The sequence below is a fragment of the Drosophila biarmipes genome, chromosome 3R (assembly GCF_025231255.1).
Source record: "Drosophila biarmipes strain raj3 chromosome 3R, RU_DBia_V1.1, whole genome shotgun sequence".
NCBI classification, from domain to species: Eukaryota; Metazoa; Arthropoda; class Insecta; order Diptera; family Drosophilidae; genus Drosophila; species Drosophila biarmipes.
The window spans coordinates 22811026-22834666 of record NC_066616.1 but is presented as its reverse complement, the minus strand read 5'-3'; the positions used below and the strand labels follow the sequence as shown (position 1 = coordinate 22834666).

General features: G+C 43.4%; 2 protein-coding genes across 3 annotated transcripts; both read left to right on the top strand.

The window, feature by feature from the left end:
- The first annotated feature begins 25 nt into the window (after window positions 1–25).
- On the top strand, window positions 26–1464 carry LOC108026224 (techylectin-5B). Its single transcript, XM_017097056.3, has 3 exons — window positions 26–108; window positions 171–558; window positions 617–1464. Exons 1-3 carry the CDS (start codon window positions 103–105, stop codon window positions 1342–1344), a joined length of 1122 nt encoding a protein of 373 aa, XP_016952545.1. The 5' UTR covers window positions 26–102; the 3' UTR covers window positions 1345–1464.
- An 815-nt stretch (window positions 1465–2279) lies between these two features.
- On the top strand, window positions 2280–23536 carry LOC108026196 (alpha-mannosidase 2). Of its 2 annotated transcripts, none has more exons than XM_017096988.2 (5): window positions 2280–2605; window positions 18225–18745; window positions 18805–20827; window positions 20890–21433; window positions 21498–23536. In XM_017096988.2, the coding sequence occupies exons 2-5, from the start codon at window positions 18323–18325 to the stop codon at window positions 22267–22269; spliced, it is 3762 nt and encodes a 1253-aa protein (XP_016952477.1). In that variant the 5' UTR covers window positions 2280–2605; window positions 18225–18322; the 3' UTR covers window positions 22270–23536. The 2 variants fall into 2 exon arrangements, with proteins under 2 accessions (XP_016952477.1, XP_016952476.1); XM_017096987.3 differs by lacking the exon at window positions 2280–2605 and adding an exon at window positions 10200–10397.
- The last annotated feature ends 105 nt before the right edge of the window (window positions 23537–23641 follow it).

The following is a 23641-nucleotide window of genomic DNA, read 5'->3' as shown; positions in this document are numbered from 1 at the left end:
AGTGATCTATGGGGTGAGGAACAGATGGCGGAATGGCCAGCATGTGTGATGGAAGTTTTCTAAGCAGACTCCAATTAGTTGGCGATTGAACTTGGAATTGGAATGATGGTAAGGCGGATAAATTATTCTTTTAATGGATGGTGTTCTTAGTCATCTAACTTTCCCTGAAGAAGTTTTCTTTGGTTTTCCTGCTGGCCTGGAGCTGTGTTTTCCTCAGCGGCACTAGCACATATCGGATTAGAAAGACTGACATAGGCTTGAAATCTTTGGAGGAGCTAATCTTGATTAGAAGGACCTTGAACAGGCAGGCTCTGAGGCTCAGGGGATTGGAGATAAACCTCCACCATGTGCTCAGCAAAGTGGTCTTCCTCTCCGATGCGGACATACATGCTCCGGGGAGGTTCTCCTCCAGAGCAGATCCTTTGACAGAGCTATCGGAGCGCCTGAACGTACTGCTCAAGCGACTGAGTCAGGAGGAGCAAGTGTGTCAGGAACGGAGCTCGAGGCCTCTGGAAACTTCCCTAAACCAGACCTTACAAAAGGACATCCCGAAAGTTGGTAAGTTGCTGTGCCATCATAGTAAATAAATCCTAGACTCACCTGTAATCTGCTGCAGATTTCTACCAGCCCGCCAAATCGGATTGCTATGAACTGGACGAAGCTGTGCGGGTGGATGGCGTCTATAGGTTTCTGGTTCCCGAGCGCAACGAAGTCCAGCGCGATTTGCACGAGCGTTACTGCGCCTTCGCCACCGATGGCCCCGCCTGGACGGTGATCCAGAACAGAGCTGGCTCCTTCGATCCCATCGAGAACTTCAATCGCACCTGGGACGAGTACCGCGCGGGTTTCGGCAACTTGTCCCGGGATTTCTGGTTTGGCAACGAGTTCACGCACAAGATTCTCTACCGCGACGATCATGAGTTGAGAGTGGAGCTGCGCGAGGAGGAGGTGGATCAGTCACCGGTAGACTGGGCGGAGTATTCCATTGTCCGACTGGACAGCGAGCGCTACAACTACCAGCTTACGGTGGAAGGTGACTTCCGGGGTTCGCTGCCAGATGCTCTGGGGCAGCTCAATGGGACGGAATTCAGCACACACGATCGGCGGAGGAACGGGGATCTTGGGACCTCTGGGGATTCCACCTGTGCCGAGCAGTATGGCGGCGGTTGGTGGTTCAACGGCTGCACCCAGTCCAATCTGAACGGAGAACTTGGTGTCCACCAGAGAGCAAGTCCAGCCGTCATCTGGTCGAACTGGCGCACGGGTACCGGGAAACCGAAAAACTCGCGCATGATGATACGACCCGTGAACCCGGTACCGGGGGGCTACTTCTACGAGGACTAGGAGGCGGGCAGGATAGCTGGGAATTTAAATAGCAATCAGTAAATGTTGCTCGTACTCCAGCAAATTGAACGTTACCGATAGGTGGCCCTGCAAATAAACGTTACCGATAGGTATCGAATCCCCGGGCAGTTTCTATGATTATTTTTTAATACTAGTATATAAATACATTTAAGTTTTTTAAACTATTAATCACGAATACTAAAAATTTTACTAATTTTTAAAACCTCTTAGCCTATCGAATATTTATCGAGAGAGCAATGGAAGGATAAGAAAAGTTTTGCCTAGTAGTAAAAAGCTCTGTTAACTTGGTTGGGAACTTAAAAGCCTGGTCGTTAAATTTAAAAATCTCAAAGATCTTCCTAATAAATATGTTTGTAATTTAGAGAAACATTTAACACAGATATAGAAATAGCAATAAGAAATGCTGAATAACTTATTAACGAAAGGAAATCCACTTTTTTTTATTGTATTTACCATGAAGACCTCTCGAATAGAATAACCTTAAAACCATCCAAAACATGGTATCCTATTGATAAGTTAGAAATAAACTGACGTACATACGGACATGGGTATATTTCTGAAAAAATGATATTACCTATATGGGTAGATGAGATGTAGATGATGAGTAGTTAATGTGTAGATAACAGTAAGATGATGTAGATATATGTAAGGATTTGTTATGGGGTTTTAGTAAGTGATTTGTAAACTTAATTTCGATCAGGAGTTTTAAAAAGTCCATAACTTACAATAATATGTGTTTTTTTAAAAAATTCTACATCTACATAAGAGCTTCCCTTTTTGGCCACTATGGCGCTTTGACGAGAGACCCGTAGTGTGACCGTATCTGCGCATCGACGGCCGAAACCCTCGATAAGAAATCGGTGTTCCCATCTTCGTTTCCATCGAGTTTTGCCCACCTCAGTTCTTGAAAAAATTTCAAATCGCTCGGTTGTGGGGGCGGACGCTCTTCCGGTCTTCATTCCAAACAACATTGCCGCTCGGGCGCATAGTCGCCTGTTATTGATTACGACGCGATTTTAGGCCAAGAGTTAGTTAAACAAAGGGCCAAGTTAGTTTACTTAACTTATATCACACGCGTCTCAGGTGCATTTCCTGGCCCACTGAATTGTTTTTGCGCGGGTGCAAGTGCACGTGTGTTTGAGTTTGTTCGCAGGATTACGGGAAAGTCATACCATGTTCCAGAGCCTGGGAGCCAGGGAAACTCGGAAAAGTTATTAGCAAAATCAGCGTTCAACAGAAGGTGAGAGATCAGAAGACACTGCACTAATCAATACGGAGACAACCACCCCCGAAGCGTCGCTTTAGCCTGCGAAAAACAAAAACCGGATTTCTCAGACAAAGAAAATCGGGTGTTTTTCGGGGTCCAATTAAATGGTATCCGTCTAGACCGATTTCGCACTCGATTCGCATTGGGGATTGGTTAAAAATAAAACCAACATGCGAATCGGAGCAGACAAAGTGTTACAAAACTGCAGATGCAGCTGGGTTGGGGGGATCTTCAATTTGTGCGGCTCATCTTTATTTAGCCCTGTTCGATTCCCCACTTAGGCCCATTCAGCCCATCATTCAGAATCGTCTCATCTTTATATGCCCAGGCCCGTGTGCCATACATCTCCTCGAGGAGGAGCGCTAAACCCGTTTGGGCATCTCGCTTGGGCTTATTTTTACTTTTGTTGCGCCAAGCAATTCGCTTTTATTCGAGTTCGCCGTGTGCTGGCATTGTATAATTCAATTTAAATTGATTTTTTCATTGTTGTGGTGTCCGTTTCACTTTTCTCGCGCAGGGGCGCCTTCTCCGCTGCGCCGTTCTATCCCCACTTTTTCGAGCCCCCTCCCAATCTAACTATCTGGATTTGGGCTTGGGGTCGGCTGTTTGTTTCGACCATTGGGGTTTCGCACGGCTCTACTTCTACAACGTGCTAATTAGGGGCCATCGGTCGCACTTTGCCTTCAATTTGCAGACCCTATGGAGACCCCACTTTTAGTAACTCTTGTTTTCATTAAACGATGCGAGTGTGGTGCTAATTTTTAAAACAAATGACAGCTTTTATTGCTAGAACAAATTAAAAAATTATTTGCTGCCCCAAATTAAGTTATTTTAGCTCTTAACTCGAACTTTCTTATATAACTTGTATTGATCTTGGAGAATGATATATGATATATAAATTCAGTTTAAAATCTAACGTACAACCTTACTATAACCCATAAAAATTAGAGTGAAGGATTTATTTTTCATCCTTAAGAACATGATATATGATGATACATGATATATTAAATGATATCTATAAATTCTTACTAGATTGTAAAAACAGAACATTCATGAGTAATCCTTATATTGATTGCACTGTCTTGTTCTCTTCACTTTAATGGCCTGGCTTAACTCTTGAAGAAAGACATTATTTTACTTTTTTGTGTTCTTAGTTGTCTTGGACAGCTACTAAATCCATTTGAAGTGTGCTTTTACTTTGCGTGTCGCAACGAATTTAGTCATTCGCACTGGTCGATAAAGATCTGGCTTGGCTGGCGAACACAAACCAGGGATTCCAGCACCCAGGTTCTCATGCCGCTGACTCCATCCAACTAAGATTGTTTTTATTTTTTGTTTTTAGCTAATTTGCAATTTCTAGGCATTAGGTCGTATGTTAATCGGGCATGCCAAACACATTTCCAGAATCGTTCGGCCCATTTGCATGGGCTTCCCATTTGGCTGAGGGGGAAAAGCTGCAGCGGGCCAAAACTCTTCCATAATCATAACAATCGATCGGTCGTCAAATCTAATGGCCAAAAATTGGGGAACCCCGCCTTCGTCGTCGGTGGTCAAGTGGGCAATGGAGCTGAAAAGTTTGATTGTCGCCCGGCTCCACTGAATATTAGAGGGCAGGCAGGTTCATTGACTTCTCCAGGGTGCCAGACGTCCGGGGATGATGACGTTGACGGAACCGCAACAGTTACAGGAGCCCACAAAGGCAGCAAAACCCCGGCAAAACAGCAATAACAGCAACAAAGCCAATGGCACTTGCAGTCAACAGCTTGCAAAAAAAAAATCAAATACCAGCCACAAAAAATTAAACCAACAAAAAAGTCAGGAGGGAAGGCCAAGTTCTGGCTGGCTGGAACTTGGAATACCCTTTCGAAGTATTTTTACAGTGTTTATTGGCCAGAATTACCAGGGTAAACTTTGTATAGTAAGGTTCTTTATAAGGTTGATGCTAACAACATTATATTATAAAATTTGCATGTATTATGTTCAATATAAGAACATCATACATTCAAATTTTAAGACAATGCATTCATCTTCACATAAATCAATTCCAAGTTTGATCGTTTGGGATCATAATAGAACCAAGAAATACTACACTGATTTGAAACTAGTTTTGCACTTCCAAACAGGTTTTAATACGTTGCACTTCCAAGCCAACAGATGGGCAAAGTATTATGTAATAGTAGATCTGTTGATTAGGGTCAGGATAGTCGTATACCCTTTTTGGAAGGGTATTAACCAAAACAAAACCGTAACTGTGGCTAAACGAAACGAAACGAGATTTCAATGCAGGAATTTCCATTACAAATGTTGCGGTTGTTAATGTTATTGTTGCTGCCACTGGGGTCTGGTTTTGTCAACCGTCGTTGGGGGCACTTCCATGGCTCCCTCCACAGCTCCACAGCTCGACATGACCGAGATTGCGGAGGACCGGGATCGGGGCGACTCTCGACGGCAACTGGCAATTTGACAAACGCTGCACGCACTTGGCCGGAATGAGTTTTCCATTGGAAGCCCGTCGTCGTGGCACGTTTAGGCCGAGTGCAGAACTCAAATGTCGCTTTGGCCTCGAGTGCTGGCAACAACCAACAAGCCGGGATGCAATTGACCCGAAAACCGAGCACCAAGTGGCCAGGCTGCAGCCGCAGAAACTCGTTCGAGTTGATTTGGCATCTTTGTATTCATCTTGTGGTTCAATGAGTCGGCTCCACCACAGTCCGGTCCGCATTTCCGACGCTTGACAACGTACCGCCTTTCACCCGGCCTTTCCTCTCCCCTCCACTGCTCTCCGCCCCTCTCCCTTTCCGAATCTCTGCCCTCAATCGGTTGCGCCAGATGGCCATTTGGCAGGCCGTAAAGGCAAAAGGCAAGGACCAGGAGATGGCAGGATTATAAGGGGGCTAGGGTTCGGCGGCGGGGAGTTCGATAAGCAGATGTTCTGATCCATTCCAAATTAAACTTTTATGGAGGGTGGGGGCAAAAGTTATCAGTATACACAACGAATTAAAACTTTGCAGACAGCTCTCTGCAGTTTGATCTGAAAAAAATTAAAAATAATACAAACAAGAGCAGGAAAATGGAATATGTTATCCCGGGATCAAAGTAGCATGTAAGTTCCGGTGTTTTAAAATAATTACAATTAATAATTACATTATCAAATAAAAAATTCTATGCCTTCTCCATTAAATATTAACAGACCTTCTTTATAAGAACTGAAGTATTAGTGGTTCCTAACTCTGAAATCTTAGCTACACTATCTCAAAGAGTGATCAAATTTAGAAAATTTATGTATTACCTCCTAAATTTCTCATATCACTAAAACATTATAGAGCACTATTAAATAAACCTTTGGTTTTTATAAAAATCTGCTGTAAATATCACTGATTATGCCTATCTAAGGTTATGAAAACGAATCTTAGTATACAAACCATTTCGGGGAATATCTTGCAGACGGCGCTCTTAATTCCAGAACCTTGGTCTCCCTCTACAAGTCGAGCCCCCTGCCAGGGCCCTCACTTGCACTTGCTCCGCTCCTCGTGACCATCATCATAATTATCACCATCGCCTTTGTGGCCCATCTTCGTTGTCGTTTGTCGGTCGTCGGTGTCGCATTTGCGTGGGCTTAACAACAAACAGAAGACAACAAACAGAGCCAACAACTTTTTCAAGGGCCTGTGCCAATTCCCGGCTGCTCTCTTTCCGTCTCTGTTTTGTTCTCGGTGTCTTTTATGGCTGCTTCTACTGGGCAATCGATGAACAACGACCTTCTGCCTCCTCCACCTCCTGCTGCTCCTCCTCGCTGGAAGAAGTTACTGGGGATTACTTGGAGGAGCATGCTCCAGTGTGCTGGCCGGGTTCCTTTGTCTCGTCCCGTTTAGGGGAGCTTATTCGCCACTTGAGGCTGCCAGCCAGTCAGCCACTCGAGATGCACTCCCTCCTCCGCCTTTCCCACCTGCCCTCCATCACTCATCAGGCATGGGGCACCTGCCCTTCAAGCTCCATCCTGCTCCTCCTGCTTCTCCTGCTTCTCCTGCCACTTGTTTCCAAGCATTTTTCAAAGTTAATTGCTCGTCGGCAATCGGTTGGGAAAAAATGCAAGAAAGGCCGTTGAGTAGGGTTAGTCCTCTCCAGGGGCTGAACAAAGGCCATAAGCCAAGATTTTTAACAGAAACTATTACTACAATGGTAGGAATTCCTAAGAGGTAAATTCTTCTAATATCCAATAAAGCAAAAAAGAATTTTAGCAGTGAAATGTGATATGGGGCTTCCAGTTTAGAATTCTTTGAATTAATATTTTTTAGGTTTAATTTTAGTTTACTTTTAGTTATTTATTTATAATTAACTTTGTTTAAGCCCAAGCAGGTGAGCTCAAATCTATAATATTACAGGGCACGAAACGTTAAAAAAATACTTAAAATCAAGGCACTTCTGTGTAAATATTTACTAATGCAAAAAGGTTTTAGCCTTTGCTGAAGTAAAGTACGTTAAAATGTAATTCCTAGCTATTAAGGGCGAACACGGTGCTCTTTAAGTTCCCATTCCTGACTCTGAATAGGAAAAAGCACTTGAAGCAAGTTCGCAGATTAACGCCAAGGTAAAGATTTCCACGTTGTGGCTGTAAAAGAACCGAAATGGTTCACCAATTGCCAACGACGTTCAAGAACTTTACAACAAATGAAGAAAAATATTATGTGCAAAGAGGGAAGGCCATAAAAGTTGGTGGAAAATTACTTTAAGTAGCTGCAAAAGTGCTCAAATATTTGGCAGAAGGAAACAGCTCGTAAATGCAAGCCAAACAGGCAGCTATCAAAAGTCTAGGAAGAATAAAAATGTTACAATAAATGCCAAGGGACAGCTTAACCGAGTTAGAAAGAGGTCTTAATCAAACCTTTTTCTTGAAAGTAATTACATTTTCCTTTCGGTCCCGGTTTATTCTTCAAATAATCGGGAGGAGCAACAGAAATAATTAATAAGTACAGCTGTCAACACTTGGCAAAAAAGCAACAACCTAAAGCAATTTCCTCCTTTGACAAACAAGGAGCCATCGGGAATCCCAGTGGATGCCAGTTTCCACCTCAACCAGTTGTAAAACAAAAGTAATTCCAGCTGCTGCTGGCCAAGATGCGAAAAGGGGGCGGGGTGGCGAACACCTCCGCATTCCAAGGTGTTTGAAAGGGGGGCGGAGGAGGCGGCGGGATGTTAGGGGGCGGCGATGACTATATGGTTCTGATGTTGACGGCGCCGACAAAGCAAATACTAAAGCCAAACCTGGCCATCAGAATGAAAACAGAGCCAGGCAGCAACGTAACCCAGCAGAGTCCGACAGCAACAGCCGTTCCTAGAGATGCTATCCGATGGATGTCCGAAATTAGCTAAATGTAATAGGTCTGTTTTGGGAAGGTATAATACTTTTGGTCAAAATATATATTAACGTGTTTATAACGTGTTCGATTATAACTTTCAATTATATTTTTATTTCACACTTTGACTTTAAGGAACCCTCTGTATCTGTATAAAAATACAGATAAAAGCTAGACGAGAAGGTAATGGATTAGAAATTCATTCCTTAAATAAAAAAAAAATTATATTTTTTAGAAAGCTTAAATAGGTTGTATCTAGTTCTACGTTCTATCATAAAAAACAGCTCAATATATCTCAATAAAATTGGAATTTTAAATGGTTCCTAAGTCATACTTTACACATTACCAAGGTAAAGATTGTGTCTATACTTTATTGCAAGGCGGTGATTCAGGTTTCCTGGTTGTCCATTGTTTTCTGATTACCAGAGGTGAATAATGGAAATTTTTACCTATGGGTAATTCTTCCTAATTGTCATGGCTAGACTGAGTTAGGACCTGACCTGAGATAGTATTACCAATAGATAAGATACTTCGTATGATGGTTCTGTAGAACCTTTTCCTTGAAAGATACGTACGTCTGATGGGCAGCACTGGCGCAGGGACCTCCACTCGAGGGCGGGAGATAATACTTATGTATGTGGATGTGGATGGTGCTGCTGCTGCAATTGCCGGCTGCTAACGAGCCGAGGTGACCCGAGCGCAACCCGAGCTCCGAGAGCAGCGAGCCTGGTTTCCTGCGGGCTCCTCGCTTCGCGGCTCAGTTGCTCTTGGTCTCTGGAAGTGGATGCGTCGCCAGCTCCTCCAGGCTGCTCCCTGCCATTTGAGCCGCTTTTTTTTCGCCGGCAAGGACAACGCGAGTGGAAAAATACAAATAAATTGAAAGGGATCCTGGGGTTGGGGCCGCAGGATTGTTACAGCAAATCAGAGTGAAAGGTCAACAATGGCTTTGTAGCATTGTCTCTAATTACGAGTATTCCACTCAGTGCCAATAAAGGATTCAATCTAACGTTGCATTCATTTAAATTAGGCGAGAAAAAAGGTGGAAACTTTCGTTTCCTCTTTCTTCTGGCATTGTGTGAAACAGGGAAAAACTTTTAGCCCAGCGTTTGGCAAGGGTCTGTGTGCTCGGGCGCTGATTTATATGTGTTTTGTCCTTGTTCCGCAGCAGGACGAAAGGACTTTTTTCGCCATCCCGTTTTGTGTGTAAGTTGGTAATGTAAGTTTATGTAATAGACATGTAAATTGCAGTTTATATTAAGGTCTGACAATGAAGAGTGGAAGGACACGACTGTAAAGTGGGGGCTAGAAATGGATCTCGATTTATGCTTTTTTAAAAGAGTTTCTACCAGATCTTGAAAAAAAAGGAATATTTATCGGGAAATGAGTTTTTGAAAAGGCATTTTCTAATATTATTCTAATATTATTATTATTAGACCTAGGTTCTTTCTTCTATTTCTCATATTTCTGGCTTATGAAGGTAATAAATTTCATTCAACTGAAAACTGGTCCCATCTTAATCAGCAGTTCTGTTGAATGCATTATTTCTTCTACAACGTCTGCATATCATATCTTCATTGTTCAGGGACCAGGAAAACCCCAAGTTTTAGGTTTCCCCAGGCGTGGGCCTGGGATCATTCCCTTTCAAATTCCCGTCTGACATCGCTCGTGTATCGATTTCAGCGATAAGTACATTTTCCCGGTTTCGTGCCACTAAAATTAGCTGAATCGAACGACCCCCAGCAAAGACAAGAGTCGGCGGGTAATGCTCCCCACGAATTCGAATACGACTTCGAATCCTACTCCGTGCGGTTATTATTTATTTTCATTAGTTTATACTCAAATTTCCCCCGTCCGATTTGCGGATGGCGTGCTGTCAATTTTCCGGTGGCAGGTTTTGGGCCATGGCGATGTCATGTCATCATGCAATCGTATCGCCTTACCGCATAAACCGACTCGCACAAAGTAATCACTCGATCCTACACCCCGCCGTCGAGCATGGAGATCTCCATGGCTCACCATTTGGCCGGGCGGCTGCTAATGATGCGTGAAGCAGGGGAGAGCGGGCGGCGGGCGGCGGGCCATGAGTTGGCCAAAACGTATGGGACACGTCGCTGATGGATGTTCCGGATGGATGTTCCATTATTATCGGAACCCGGTTAGCCACGGCTTGCTGTTGGCCTCGTGTCATTTGGCTTTGGCCACAGTTACACTTGGTTAGCGGTCGGGAGAGCTGCGAGGGTTCTGAGCTGGCCATTTGACTGTTTGCTAAATAGTGCAGAACCCGCTCCGGGCTTAAATGGTCATCATTGGATATCAAATCCTTTTTTTAACCATTGAATTGTGACCCAATTGCTAACGAGTCGCCATGGAATTCGTTTGGAAAACTGTTAATAAAAGACAACAACTGATACGTGAGTGGACTTTTTACATTTTTAAATAAGAACAAAAATTAATGGCGCGGGCCTATTCAAATCCATTGAACAATAAATAATTCATGAATGCATTTTCAATTGCAAATTGCTGGGAGCCATTAATTTAAACACCATTTAAATGGGTCAGACCATTATGTTTTAAAAGGCTGCACAAGCACATTACCATATATTATGTTGTTATTTATGTGAGCTAATTGATAATAGTATTAATAGTGTGCATTTAATTACAATCAGTGCACAAAAGTTTAGAAAAGTGATAATTCACATTAATTAATGCAGAACATTGCATTTGCAATAGAAGTGGCTGGAAGCCAAAGGTAAAATGAACCAGAAAAAGGGACTGCAATTAATACACATTATCATAAGTTATTATAGTATCTTTAGAGTAATATAAAAACGTTTTGGCTTAATTAATTTTTTAAGTATTTTGTATACCAAACATAATAAAAGTAAATAGGGAAAAGGGGCTTTTATGATATTAAAAAAATCGTAGTACGAATAACAGCCTAATAGGCTTCGAACCTCTTTAAAAAATTCCCAGTAATTTATAGGAAATCGGCTTCTTTTGTCCTCATTACCCCCAAGCTCCCAATTAGTTAACACTTTAAACCAACAATGAGTCAGAGCTCTTACTAATTTAAAGTAAGGCAGGCGAAAAGGGAGACAATAGGGCTGGTTGGCTTGGACCCACTTCTCAGGAAGGTCCAAATCTTTGGAGCGAATGTCAAACCACTTGAGGTTGCAACTCACTCGGGGTTCCCACAAGCCGGGATCTAAGCCATATTTACTCACTTTACGTATATGGAGGCGATCGGTAACTGTAAACCTGTTACATATACTTCACAATCTTGGCGAGTGAGTCTTTTCCCACCGTTTAGCTCCATGAAATTGAAACGGAAAATTTCATAATCAAAGCCATAAATGCTGTTATAGTTCGCCCTGCTCCGCGCGATGCCCGCCCCATTTTCCTTTTGTCTTAGCACCGCGTGAAAAAAATGAAAAACAAAAACAAGAATTAATTTTCATTTCATTTTTCTCTGCGTACATTTCGCCAAACAAAGCAAAAAACGACGAGAAACCTTCCGCACAATGTAAAAAGTCTCACGTTCCGGGAAAAAAGACGCACATTTTATGGGGCGACTTGTGCTTTGTCAGCATCTAAAGCATTTTATAGCTTTCGGCATTAGGGTCTTAGTCCAAGCCATATCAATGAACAAATAAGGGGTAAGGGTACAAATAGAATCATAAATTGCTGGGATGGTAGATTAAAGAAAGCCGAGGAAAGTACTGGCTTGAGTATTTTTATGAAGCAGAAGAGTTCTTAGGTATTACTGAATGTGAGATCCATTAAAATCTTTTTGGTATACCACACATAGTAAATAAAAAATACTGATTATTTGGTATAAATTAAAATTGAGATACATTAAAATACTGTTCTTTTTTGAGACCCATAAAAATACTTCTTCTTCCTTGTAATACCACACAAAGTAAAGTTTTAAAGTGTTAATAAATTTGAGATTTATTAAAATACTGCTTTTATTTGGTAAAAATTAAATTTATAATCCATTAAAATACCACTGTTATTTCTTATACCACACATACAAAAGTTCTAAAGTATTACTAAATTTGTGATCCATGAAAATACTGCTTTTACTTGGTAGAAATTAAATTTGAGACTTATAAAAATACTACTCTTATGTGGTATACCACACATAGTGTTAAATTTGAGATCTATTAAAATACTGTTCTAATTTGGTATACCACGTATTGTAAAGTTATAAAGTATTACGAAATCTGAGAACCAATAAAATACTGCCCTTATTTGGTATAAAAATAAAATTGAGATCCATTACAATACTTCTCTTATTTTAGACTTATAAAAATACTACTCTTATGTGATATTCCACGAATAGTAATAAATTTGAGATCCATTAAAATACTGTTATTATTTGGATTAAATTCAATTTAAGATCCATTAAAATTCGGTTCTTTTTTGGTATACCCCACCTAGTGAAGCTTGAAAGGCTTCGTCAACATACATAGCTGAACTGGATAGCTAATACCCCATCTGAATAATTACTGCATTAGAAATGGGAGCATAATTGTGGTCTCCGTCGACCCGGAAAATAATATAATATTATTTGCGGCTGCAATCGATTTGATTGGCACAATCCGAACGGCATTGCATAGAGATGCCATTAATTAGTGGCAAATCAATTGGACTCACCTAATTGGCAAAATATGTGGACTCATAGACCATGGTCTATTCGATTAGTGTTCAAGTGGCCGGAACGGAAGAGCTTTCGACGGCGGGTCTGCTTATCTCAATCGATTGCAGATATTAGCAAATGAGTTTTGATTGCTTAATAAGCGAAACCGCTGGGGGAAATAAACCATGGCGATCGAAGAGCTACTTTCTCTCGACTACGAGTGAGTCACAGTTCCTGTGGGAAAGTGGGGAACCCATCGAATGGAATCCATATCATGGATGTGGCTTGCCGTATGCTGCAGTGTAGCATTTCGCTCCGCTCGCAAAATGGTTTTTTCCGTTGACATTTAATCAACATTGGCGCTACTCCCGCTGGCTTTTCTCTTAGCCCGCCAAACAGTCCCTTTATGGTCCGGCTGGCCCGTGCTTTTGGCCAAGTTTATGGGGCCAGACCTTAATGTTTTGTTCCCCCCATTTATCCATATGTCACGACTGGCGTCCCTGCATAAGTGAGTAACTGTGAATTCGACGGGGCCAGCTCCAAAGTTCCACTTGTCTAACGGCATCCAGCTCCAGAGGTGTACTGCTCCCTGCTCAGACCCCTCCAAAATTCCCTCTTTCGCTTGGCTGGGCTGCCATTGACATGGGGCCCACTGCAGCGCGAGTTCTTTTTCTGATTTTTTGTGTTCTGTTTGTTTGGGTTCCATTTACTCAATTGTGGCTGTCGAGTGGGTGAGTCGCAGGAAAGGTGTGATATGTGGGGAGCGACTTTGTTTTATGGGTAGTAAAACATAAAATAGAAAAGCATAAATCCTAAGGAGAAAGCAACGAGGAGGTTTTAATGAGTTTCGTAGGAGAAAGGCATTATTTTTACTTGTCATGTGGGGATATTTAAAGACATTTAAAGGGGGGTCAAATACTTGAGTGAGTTAAAAATAAATCCTTATAATACTATTACTTTTCAGAGCATATCATACATTTTTTAATGAAAAATTTCTTCTTGTTAAGTGTATGATAATGCAGGTTTATGCAAACCTGGGAACATATTCTTCCAATTATGCATACTAAATAGGTCTCTAATTTTCCGCCTCTCCACTTCTGAGGGTTAAAATGCAATTATGGCTTACACAACGAAAAGTGGCACAATCTTGATAATTATAATCACCGTTCCCTTAGATCTTTGGCTAGATCTTGACAACTTCCTCTGGTAATTGCCCTCCATGTGTCGCCCCCGCCCAAAAGTTCTCATAATTCTTAGGCCTGTTTTTGGTTCTTGCTCCGCTGACTATGCTAATGACCCACTATAGTTCGGGCCCAACTTGGTCCGGATGGTCTCAAGTTATTTGCTTTTATTTTTCGGAGGCTCATACGATTATATGTTGCGGGCACATGCCAAACCCACACGCTCTGCTGGCGGCTTAACCGGCGCATTACTCATGCTCATCTGCCCCGGAAAATTGCCATAACTGGTTGTTCACCCGCCGTACCGCTTCTTGGCCCCGTCGGTCGCTTTGGTGCAACGCTAGTTTCTTTAATTAAAAAAGCATGAACTCTTTGTAAAGTTCCGGGATCTTCCTAAACGCCCTGCCCTCGGCGGAGCTCGCGTTGCCCGTTTACTGACATCGGCGAAAAGGGGAGCACAGCGAACCTCAGCTGCCACTCCAAAAGTCCAAAGTCAGAGTTAAAATTTGTGTTTCCGTACTCTGGCTAAAGGTTCCAGAACTTGAAAGACGTACTAAACCATTTTTCAACAATTTTGAAACAACCACAAAATATTTAAAAGACCTTTTTACTTTTATTACTATTTATGTTGATTTTTAACTATGATAAAATCATTTATTTTTATATCATATCATCATATTATATCATACCATTTATTTACTAAAATGCCAAAAACACCAAATCATTTCTAGGGAAATATTTAAAGGCCATGCAAACTTCGGCTTAATCGCCTCAACTTCCCCTTTCATTTTTTCTTGGTTATTTTTTGGGGAACTTTTTGCGTTTGCCGACCGCCCAACATTTACCATTTTTGAACTGAATTTACGTTCACACTTTTCTGTCTTGCCTTTCTTGGCCTTCTTTTCGACTTCCTTGGGTGACTGCAATGACTTTCAATTAACTTTTTGCCCGAAACTTTTAATTAAAAGGAAATTACTATTTTTGTGCCATTTAAAGGTGTTGCATTTGCGATTTTATCCCAAAAAGAACTACAGTTTCTTTTCCTCTGCCATTTAGCAAAAGTTTGTAGGTAAACTAAAATTGAATTGAAAAAGTATTATGAAATTGAATAACAGCAATACAAAACTTCGACGCCCAACCGAAAAAATGAATGAAAATAGCTAACAGCAAAGTTAACAATTGATTCGTAGGGCTTTCAGAGAAGTTTTCCATACACAAAACTACAAATTTGGTTGGCAAGAGCACAAAGAAAGGCAACCGAACCAACCAATACATCACAGCGAAACGTAGATATCGTTTAAATAAGGGGATGAGACTAGCAGATACCTCTTGCTTTTCTTGGTGAATAAAAGTTAAGTAAAAAAGAGGTACAAGGAAGTATAAAAAAAAATTGCAAATATTGAAATGAAATAGTAATAGAATAATATTGGGTTAAGAGGGTAGAAGATATCAGATCATTATTAACACTTTTTAATGCTATTCTGTTTTTATGGAGCAGAAAATGACCCTATATAAAATCTTATTTCAAGATATCATATGTTAAGTCGACATAACCAATATACCCTTACATTTTCCATAGAACAGGGTAGCAAAAACATCCATTTGCATTGAAAACATTCACATGGGCGCTCCAAGTTGCAACTCGAAACGAAATTAAGCTTCCTCAGAGGCACCTCCAGGGGTCAAGGGGCAAAGAAAACAGCAGGGCAAGGGACAAGGACGCAAAGGAACTAGGATGGCAGCAGAGCTGACTTTTTGAGTTGGGTTTCCTGATGTACTGGGAGGGATAGGAGAGCACACAAACACGCACACCCACCATCAGAAAACAGGAAAAATACTAAGGGAAAAGGGAAAAACAAAATGATTTTCCAACTCGAAATTATATTGTGCAGAAGGAGAAAAGTGACGGGAAGCAGCCGCAAAAAAAGGGAAAGAAAGGATAACACGTCAAAGGAAACCGAAGGATCCTATACGTACGTGTTGACTCCCAGACGAAGGTTGTCATCCATTTGGAGCGCACAAAAAGGTTGACAAAGTGCAATTTGCAATGGAATCAAATTTGCCAGAAAACTCTGGCCAACATTCGTGATGACAGCAGCACGGACCACTTTTTCTACTCCTAACTAAGTTTTCTAAACAGATGCACAGGAAAAATAAAAGAAAATATTTGAGCTACAATTGGCATTTCAAATGTTGGAAGATACATCTTAATATTTATTTGTTAAAGTAATAAGATAATCAAAAGAGTTATGTATGATATCCTATAGTTATGATATTATTTATGTTCGAATCTTTTAAAACTTGAAACCTAAAACTTTTTATTATATTATTTTGATACTATACACTCTGTACTAAGTAAAAAAACCGGATTCTTTTATATATTTATTATTTTAAGGGCATTTCTTTTTAAACCCTTGTTGGTTTATTTTCAGTTGATCTATTTGGAAAAAGTATTAATATTCCATGACCGCAAAAAGTGGGTTTTCCTTTCAGACTTCTGGAGGGGCTTGTATTTTTCCGTGCATTTACGTTAGATAAATTTGTTCGCCATATATTTTGATGGGGGTCAAGGACATGCTGCCCGGAGCAGTTGACGCCTGCCCTCCTCGGTTTCCTCTTTCAGGAAGTTATTAGGCTCCCTGGTCGGAAGGAAGTGCACATATTCGACTAATTGAAATAATTGAGGCAAACTTTGTTGGGAACTGCGGGTGAGGAGAAGTTTTCCAGTAGCAGGGATCCCAAAGAGCAGGGTTCCCCCAAGAATCTCTGGCATCGCCTCCCCTCTGAGTATTTCTAGGGATCTTGAGCCTTGGTTACCCAGTTCTTTTCTTCTTTTTTTATAGCACGTTTGCCGCATTTCCCTGTGGGGCAGAGGGGGAGAAATAAATGGGGCTCCTGGGAAAGGGGGAAAACGCTTAAATTACCATAGGAGCGCTGGGTTTGAGGAGGGTTATGTGCGGCGGTTCCGTTGGGTGACAGGTGGTGGCTTGTGGCAACATCAGTTAATGCCCGCTGATTAGCATAGAGACCCCTCTCTGCCCCAACGACGCCCCTGGCTTAGCCCCCTTTCTAGCCAAGTGAAACACTTGCAGCGATGCCGCTGCTCGCTGGACCCTAAATGCTTTTAGATTTTAATTAAATTGCAATCAGTAGGAGATGATGTTTTCCCTGCGTGTCGAAGAGAAATAAAAAACCTAAATTATGGCCAATGGCAAATAAAAGCGAATAAATCATGTGCAGCAGTGGAACATGTTCGTTTGTCTTTTCACTTTCATGCTTTTTGTCCCTCATTTGTGAAGACTATTAATTCATTTCCCCACAATGGGCCATGGCTTTTCGAAGGAGTTCGTGGCTCCGTTATGGGCAAAAAGTTTGTGGCAAACTATGCAATAATTTCATCATTGCTAAAAGTTCTGCGAGCATGTGAAGAGTTTTTGATTGAGTTTTCAGTTTGCATAGTTCGTTCAGTGAGTTTGACTTGCGTGCTCGGGTATTTTGTGATGTGCTGACGTTTGCCAGGCTGAACTTTGAACTTAAACACGAACTGTATACCAGGTTATGGGGAAAAACACTTGGAGACCCTGGTTTTATCTATCTCAATTTTAGCTGGGCCTCAATTTAAATGGCTCTGACATTTGTCAGCAAACAGTGGTCAAAGGAAAATTCCTCTTTAATTAATATCAATTCAGTATTAAACCACCTTTGACGTTTTCATTTTGAAAAGCTTGCCGGCACCTTGCTAAAAATTTTACTTATTGCTTACTTGACAAGCATTTATGCATTCCTTTCACCAGGCCCCAGGCACTTGGCCCCTGCCTCGTCCTTCGTCCTATGTCCTTGTTATGTTTTAATTAAATTCTCCACTAAACTTCCTGCCCTCGTCCGCATAAAATATTCAAACACTCTGGCGGCAAGGAGGGCCCAGACCGGATTAGTGGGGGAAAAATAAAATCAGAAGCCGGATTAAGCCCGGAATGGATGTAGGAGCCAGTACGTATTTTTTCATGTTTTCCGCATGCATAAACGGCTTAAGTGATAGTTATTTCGGATTAAAAGCAGTGTGGTGCAGATAAACAATGGGATTGCGATGAATAATATTTTAAAAATGGGTTTAAGGAAGCTGTGTAAATTAAATATGTATGGAACTCCTTGAACTGGAAATATAGCAGTTAAAAAAGATTAAGGTATTTTTGATTTATTATAAAAATACAGGGATGGTTATGGTTTAAAATTGTAGACTACTTTTTAAAATTTTGGAAAATGCTTCCTATTTTCCGATATAAAAAAAATGGTTTTCGAAGAGTTTTCTCAGAAATTTGAGAGAATTCAATAGGTTTAAATAAACGAAAGTTATTTGTTTTTCTCTAAAAAATATATATATTTAATTCTCTGTCTTATTTTCACTCTTTTTCCAGATGTAGAACACAGTACAATTAAGGAAGAAGAAGCCCAGCAGCCAGATCATCCCGGGGAATCCCAGCCGGGGACAAGCAAGCGCAGTCCATTGACCAGGATGTCATTCAAGCTCTTTCGCCGCGGATCGGCGCGCTGCATCGGTCTCCTATCGGCGTTCGTGACCATCCTGCTCTGCCTCTACTACATCTCCATTGGCCAGCCCAATCCGACGCCCATCTCGGAGACGGGTTCGCCATCGGTGGCGTTGCGGGGATCGGCCCTGAATGGCCTAACTGGATTCAGCATGGGTGGAGTTTCCTCCTCGATGGCCCACCAACAGAAACTACACACGGGTATTGTCTCCAGCCAGAAGAGATCGTCGGAAACCAAGGCGGTGGTGGCCACATCGGGATCACTAGATGTGCAAGCCAAGGAAGAGGAGGAGTACGTCAACAACAGTTGGGGTGACAAGTGCTACGAGCTGCTCCAGAGCAACACCAACATAACTGCCAGTGAGGAGCACAGCAAGTTCGACTTTCAGGTAAGGATTACCCTTACAATCCTCTCAAGAAATCTTTTGTATCTCGTTCTTCCCTTCAGCCCGAATGGATGCGCTCCAAGGAGTACTGGGATCGCGGCTTCGAGGAGCGCTTTGATGCCCAAAAGAAGGATAAGCAGCGTCCTCCTCTAAAGATCATAGTGGTTCCCCATTCCCACAATGACCCCGGCTGGCTAAAGACCTTCACCAACTACTTCCAGTCGGACTCGCGGCAAATCCTCAACCTGCTGGTGACAAAGATGCAGGAGTACACGGACATGACGTTCATCTGGTCGGAGATCAGCTTCCTGCAGCTCTGGTGGGATCAGGCGCATCCCACCAAGCAGCGAGCCCTGAAGCGACTGATTGACTCCGGTAGGATCGAAATCACCACCGGCGGATGGGTGATGACGGACGAGGCCAACGTGCACATATACCCCATGCTGGATCAGCTCATCGAGGGTCATCAGTGGCTGAAGAATAACTTGAATGTTACACCAAAGGTTGGCTGGTCCATTGACCCCTTTGGCCATGGTAGCACGGTGCCGTATCTTTTGTCGGGAGCAAATTTCGAGGGAACCATCATCCAGAGGATTCACTACGCCTGGAAGCAATGGTTCGCCCGCCAGCAGTCCGGTGACTTCATCTGGAAGCCCTATTGGAGGAGCAGGAATGGAAAGGACAGCGGAACTGGCAGCCTGCTCACCCACAACATGCCCTTTGATATATACTCCATCAAGGGATCTTGTGGCCCTCATCCCTTCATCTGCCTGAACTTTGACTTCCGTAAGATTCCAGGAGAGTACACAGAGTACTCAGTAAAAGCGCAATTCATCACGGATGACAATCTGGAGTCCAAGGCGCAGCTGCTCCTAGAGCAATATGCCAGGACAGCTTCGTTGTTTCCTCACAATGTGGCCCTCATTCCGGTGGGCGATGACTTCCGGTACAATAAGGATCGCGAGGTGGATCAGCAGTACCAGAACTACAAGAAGCTCATCGACCACATCATGGCCAATCGACGGCTGTACAATGCGGATATCCGATTTGGCACACCCAGTGATTACTTTGAGGCCATCAAGGAGCGCATGAAGGATCATTCGCCGGGCTTTCCCAGCTTCAAGGGTGACTTTTTTGTGTATTCGGACATCTTCTCGGAGGGCAGACCGGCATACTGGTCGGGCTACTTCACCACTCGACCCTTCTACAAGCTGCTCAGCTCGGAGCTGGAACACCAGCTGCGTTCTGCAGAGATTGTTTTCACCCTGGCTTATAACACCGCCCGCCAGGCGAAGCGGGAGAATGCAATCAAGATCTACGAGAAGAACTACGAGCTGATCATCAATGCCCGGAGGAATCTGGGCCTGTTCCAGCACCACGATGCCATCACTGGCACCTCCAAGGCGGCGGTGATGCGGGACTATGCCATGCGCTTGTTCGAGAGCACCCAGAACATGGTCAAGATGCAGGAGTCCTGCTTGGAGCTCCTCCTGCAGAAGGGTCAGCCGCGACATCATGGCTTTCTGCTTAGTGAATTCGAGCGGGATAACTTCAATAAGCTGCCGCGCAAGATGCCCATCCAGATGGCCAACGGAGACGAGTCCGCGCCCACTGTTTCGGGCAGTGAAGGTGGATCGGGTGGTTCCGCTGCCTCCTCGGGCTCAGTGGGCAGCTTCGTTCTGTACAATTCGCTGGCTCAAAAGCGTTTGGAAGTCGTCACTCTGCGCGTCCAGCATCCCAATGTAAAGATTCTCAATGACAAGGGCGTGGAGCTGAATCACATTCAGATCAATCCGGTGTGGAACATCACGGATACTTACGAACAGGGCCTGGGCACTTCCGTATCAGGCACTGTGGGACGCATACGCACCTCGACGCGTCAATTTGAGGTCATGTTTGTGGCGGAGCTGGAACCCTTGTCACTCAGCACCTATAAGGTTCAAGTGGACGAGGTTAACTTCAAGAGGAACATAGCCACCATTTACTGCGATGACTGCACTGAAACGGCGGCCGCAGTAGTTAGTCCTCCAGAAGAAGCCGAATCCTCACCAGCTCCAGTTTTCGAGGCTCGCGGCAAGCCAGCGGGTGAGTTTCCATCAGCTTTATTTGGGTAACTAAAGTTAATCAATATATTATCTCATAATCAGGTGACATCCAGCTGGAGAATCCCCACATGCGGCTTCTGTTCGACGAGAAGACTGGCTTCCTGAAGACCATCACGCGCAAGAACCAGAAGAAGGAGCTGCTCAAGCCGCTCCAGTGCAACATCAAGTTCGCCGCCTATCGCAGCGCCCAGTTCCACTCGGGTGCCTATCTCTTCAAGACCGATCCCGAGCAGAGCGAGGCCGAGAAGGAGGTGCTGGAGGGCTACACGGACATGCGCATCATCATCACCTCGGGCCCCATAGCCAGCGATGTGACGGTCATCTATGGACCTTTCCTGGCCCACACGGTGCGCATCTTCAACACGCGGACTCACCTGGATGCGGCGATATATGTGGAGAATGACATAGATTTTGAGCCGCCACCCAAAAATCGGGAGACAGAGCTGTTCATGCGACTGGTGACCAACATAGATAATATAGCTCAAGTACCGCTGCAGCGGGATCCTCTCAAGGAACCAGCCGATGCGGCTACCATGCCCGAGCTGCCCATCTTCTACAGCGATCAGAATGGTTTCCAGTATCATGAGTAAGTTGGGGAACTAATGAAACCAAGAAAGCATATGTAATACGATATTGTAATCCCTTTTCAGACGAATCAAAGTGCCGGCCATTGGCATCGAGGGCAACTACTTCCCCATTACATCGGGAGCCTTTATTCAGGACACCCGACTCCGGCTCACCCTGCTGACCACGCACGCCCAAGGAGCTGCCAGCTATGAGCCTGGTCAGCTGGAGGTGATGCTGGACCGGCGCACCCTGTACGACGACTATCGCGGAATGGGCGAGGGCGTCGTGGACAGCCGCCTAACGCGCCACAAGTTCTGGCTGCTCGTGGAGGACCTGCCTGGCGGTCAGCAGGTGACCCAGCCGCCCAGCTACAAGGTGCTCAGCCAGCAGGCCCAGCAGCTGGCCAACGCCTTGCGGTACCCGCCGAATCTGTACTTTGTGAGCAGCCTGGAGCAGCCGGAACTGTCGGCCGCCCTGCTGCCGCTGGTCAGGCTGCTGCCCAAGGGAGCGCTGCCCTGCGACGTCCACCTGACCACCCTGCGCACCCTTTCCGATCCTGAGCTGCAGCTGTTTCCGTCCGCCTCGGCGCTCCTAGTGCTGCATCGCCAGGGATTCGACTGCAGTGTGAGCGCTGGCAGGGATTTGTCCATGGAGACCGTGTGTCCGCTGTCCAGCAAGGGCTTGGGCAATGTGCAGCTGGGACGGCTCAGCCTGCACACCATCGAGGCCACCAGTTTGACGGGGATGGAGCAGAAGCCGTCCAAGGACAGCTTCCACATTCGCTCTCTGGCCGAGATCAGTCTGGAGCCCATGGAACTGCGCACCTTCAACCTCACATTCCGCTCGGAGGTGTAAGGCAGTCTCTCGAACAGTCTATTTAGCGGAAATATTTATTGATATTTATTTGTGGTTTATTTCTAAATAGCTAGTGGGTAACGCCAAGTGCAAAGTTTTCAGCTTTATTTAGTTCTCGTCACGTCTACACGTCTAATCTCTGTCTCCAACAGTTTTGAAAGTACAAAGCATACGACATAGTTATAAACAATAGGGTGGTTAGGTTCTTTTTTCTGTTGAACCCTTTAAGATGACGGTTTGTGGCTAATTCTATGCACTTTCCTCTTGCGGCTCACAAGTTTGAAAGGTCAAAGCTTAGGGAAAATGAGGCTATGTTAATCTATTTTTATGGCCCCTTCAATCAATAGCCTTTCCCCTAATATAAACTCTCAGTGCACTGGAATCTCAAAACCCATCTGACCCCAGTGAAAAGTGCTTAGAATTAGCTATAGATTAATTTAGCTTTTAGCACTTTTTTTTAAGCTTAAGAATCGACCCACCCAAAAAACTTACGAACCCAATGACTCAATGCAATAGGCCAAAATACCCAAAAAAGAATCCACAGGGCAATGCATTCCGGTTAGCCAATTCCTCTAAACTTCAGATTTGAAATATTTGTGCAATAATCTTGAACTAAATCGCACTATGGAAATGACACAGCTTAGATTAAGTAGTGGCTTGATATTAGATGGAAATATTTAGACAGGAAATTAGAGAAATTTCGTTTTCGTTTGCGCGAATGGCGTTCGCATCGATTTGTTTAGACTGATTAGCCTAAAACGATTGCAAAATTGGCATGTATTATTAATCTCAATGATTCTAACCAATCCTAGCCCTAATTCAGAACTAACCAAAACACAGAAATATCTCGATTGTAAAATCCCTAAATACGCCTAAGTGTACGTAGGCCATAAGTTTTAAACGAGCAACGTAGTGGGGTAGCAAAAGTATAAGCCAAATATTACATTACATTCACTAGCAATATTGTAAATAGTCGAATAGGATTTCCAGGCACGGTAAAATAGCTCTAATAACCGATAAACCACCTAGACCTAAGCCCCCCTCTCAGCTCTGGTGTATGGCGTATACGAGAGTCCTTCAAATAGTTACTACTGACTACGGAAACAAAGCATTCAAAGCAAGCAAGACATAAACTTTAGAGTACCCAGAACATAGGGACGACGAACACTTCTAGCGGATACAAATGTTTTGTGTATTTATTTATAAAAACTTATTACATTATATCTAATTTTATGATACAAGAAAATAAAGTATTAAATGAAACCAAGTAAGGAAAGTGTGTTTATTTTTGGATTCAAAAGCGTGGTGTGTGATCAGTTGCCACTATCAGTTCAATACTTATAAGGCGACTTAGTTCGGTATTGTAAGGTGG